Source organism: Magallana gigas, chromosome 5 (assembly GCF_963853765.1).
Source record: "Magallana gigas chromosome 5, xbMagGiga1.1, whole genome shotgun sequence".
NCBI classification, from domain to species: Eukaryota; Metazoa; Mollusca; class Bivalvia; order Ostreida; family Ostreidae; genus Magallana; species Magallana gigas.
The window spans coordinates 3,470,279-3,473,450 of NC_088857.1; the positions used below are offsets into that span (position 1 = coordinate 3,470,279).

The following is a 3,172-nucleotide window of genomic DNA, read 5'->3' on the forward strand; positions in this document are numbered from 1 at the left end:
AATTGAATTTTATTCAGTTTAAAACTTTAGCAAACAATTGAAGGTGATTCATGTTGATTTATAGAGTGCCATTTATGAAATGCCAGCCCTTTACACAACTGAAATTAGATCCCAAGTCGCTATAATCTTTATTCACTGTGTTTGGAGTCCATTCTGAATATGTTTTGGTTTAATGAAATGTCTCCAATAACACTATTACGTTCTGTATGAACGGATTTGATTGGTGTAAACCACACTGTCATTGAAATATGGATGAACACAGCTTTGATTCGACGAAATCTGAAAGAAAGGCGAAATACAAAATTTAACGAGTTGCAATGTATAAAAAAGGTGTGAATACAAAACGGGACGGGATACAAAGGATCTATAGAACAATAAGTTTATAATAATATCTACATGTGATATATGATATTTTTATGTACACTGTGAAAATATATCTAAACATATGTTGTTGTTGTTTTAATTGAACCAATCTTAACGAATGTTTCAAACAGTACATAGACATCTTTAACAAATGTTGCTCGGTTTTTGTTACATTAAATTTATACTCCACATATGTGAAGATCTTACATTCAACACGTCATACACTTTGACATGTGTGTATCGCACATACCTTCATAACCGATGTATCCCTTCCCCAGAGAATCAGCCTCAGTGAACATTTTGTCCGCCTCCTCTCGCGTGATACAGCTGTTGTTGCACGTCAATATGCTAATGAAGTCTTTTTTTAAAATGCGCCCATCCCCTTTCTTGTCAATCACTCTAAACGCGGTCATTAGTCTTTCTTTCTCAATATCTAGGGTGTTGAAGTTAGACTTCATGACGTCAAGATATTCGTAAACGTCAATAAAGCCGTCATCTGCAAGACCAAAGTTGACCATGATTCATACCGCCACATTCTTTGCGAAGCTTTACAATTAGGCAAACTTTAATCAGGATGAGATCACATTTTACAAAATAGAACATTCTGACTTAAAGAAGATGGGAAACAAAGATTCTGGCTTTGTAATGTACAAACAATTGTACATTATATAATCCGGAGTTGCACTGGTCGCCGTACACTCACTGTTTTTGTCTGTGACCTTCCACCACGCCCTGAGTTCACTATCTGTTGGGTTCATCCCCATCAGAAAGGCTCCCTTTTTCAGCTCCTGTCGGGATAGGCGGCCATCTTTATTGGCGTCGAGTAATGTGAATGTGTACAAGATATCTTCAACAAAAAGAAAAAACAGAATTATTTTTTCATCGTATTTCCTCTTCGTATTCCATTACTCACTCAGTTTTGGCGATAGCCTTAAGTAATGTTTCCTAAAACTGATGATACAGCTTTTATATACCCCTTCCCTCAGGATCTAAATCATGGAAACGTAAACTTGTCTGTCGTTCAATCTGCCTTGGGGGGGGGGGGGGGGGGGTTCAGTCAGTCTGTCGACAAAAACTGAAATATTTTACTTTCAATTTTGAACCGTACTGTATATGTAAAATCTTCGGATTTTGCAAAAGGATTCTACTATTGGTACACCTTAAATATCCTGTTATTATTGAATATCAACGTTTAATGATGAAGTGTCACGTGTTTGCCTATAACAATATAATCAAGTACCAAAATGTAAACCAAACTAGGACAGGATCAACATAGTTAGTTAACATCGGGAGCTTTTGTGCTGGACAAAACGCAGTAGCAATTCTTCACTTATTGACTTGCTTTAATCTCCTATTTAATTATGAATTATAAACACAAATTGTAAATCGTTTGTGCCGCAAGAATTGTTGTCTATCTTGAAAATGTCTTGGTTTGTAAGTCTGAACTTACAGAATGGCAGTTTGTTCGTACCTGCGAATTGGTCGTCCGTGAGACACTTTGGCTTCCGTATTTGACTGGTGTAAGGTGTGGCCTTGATGACCAATCTCTGTCTCTCCTTTCGGAGTACATCAGGAGATATCACTGTCTCCGAACTGCTGTCTCTTTCCAGTGTCACACTTTCTTCCACACTAGATTCCTCGTTAGACATCGCAACGCAGTAAATTCGCCAAAAAATCTGATCAATAACGTTCCAAACTGTGCTTTTCAAAACATTTCATTCAAAACTGACGATTTAGAGCATTTTTACACAAAGATATGGACCACAGCCCTTTTTAACGTTTGTGTGTGATCATTTTGTCCCGTGCATTTTAGATTAAACACTGTACATATAAATCTCTGGAATCGCACCCACTTGAACAGATTAATTCAATTCGCTGTTTCTGGAGTTCAGGTTGTCTTGTACGGATTTCAAGGTGTTAAAGAGTCTTTCACAGGTGTGACGATTATGTATATCTAAAAATAGTTGAGTACTTTTACTATGCTTTTTTTCGCAGTATAAATAACATGTTATATTTATTTATAATATGTTCCAAGTTATTGCATCCACCACTTTTTGATGATTTTCAATAAAAATACACATACCTGTGAAAGAAATAAAGTTGAAATCGATAAAAAAGGGAATATATCCAAGATATCTTCATTGAACAATTATCATTTTTCACATGAACGAAAACAAATTTCTCGCGGAGATTCATAATGGGAAATGTTTACATTTTTTCTCCATTCGGAAGTACTTGGGATGCCTCGCTCAATGCAGCGCTAAAAAGAAGATAAAAGAAATATGCACATATAGCAGGCACGTAGCATTGTTCTAATAGTAGTTGTAGGCCTACTTTAAGTGTCTGTAAAGTGAGTCTTATATTGAAATACATCCCCAAACACTATTGAAGTAACTATTGAAATAAAAATTACTTCAATAGTGTGGGTATTTCAAAAGTGCTTGCAAAGTGATTCTTCAAATGTAATACATCCTTAACCACTATTTAAATAATTTATTTCAATTACAATGGATTCAATCTTGCATGCTCCTATAAAAGTGTGTGTGGGGGGGGTGGGGGGGGGGGGACTCCATCTTAATCTACTTTTTTATATGCAAATTTTAAAAGAAAATTAGCGGTGGCCCCAATTTATCAACAAATCGTATTGGTGTTTTTTAAAGGTTGTGTGAAAGTGACGTTGTTTCACCTAAATATACATCCCTGGATGAAGTCGGACGAGTTCCACTGGGTTCAATGTATTCATACAGGTCTATTAGCTAATATCTGGACAGTAAACCATGAGTGGACCTCGTCTTTATCAAATCAGAGA

The 3,172-nt window shown here is 36.1% G+C and overlaps 1 protein-coding gene across 1 annotated transcript; it reads right to left on the reverse strand.

Moving 5' to 3' along the window:
* LOC105338361 (calmodulin) lies at window positions 1-2,240 on the reverse strand. Its single transcript, XM_011443444.4, has 4 exons — window positions 1,835-2,240; window positions 1,067-1,210; window positions 614-859; window positions 1-279 (listed from the first exon to the last, which is right to left on the reverse strand). The coding sequence occupies exons 1-4, from the start codon at window positions 2,010-2,012 to the stop codon at window positions 239-241; spliced, it is 609 nt and encodes a 202-aa protein (XP_011441746.2). The 5' UTR covers window positions 2,013-2,240; the 3' UTR covers window positions 1-238.
* Between the last annotated feature and the right edge of the window lie 932 nt (window positions 2,241-3,172).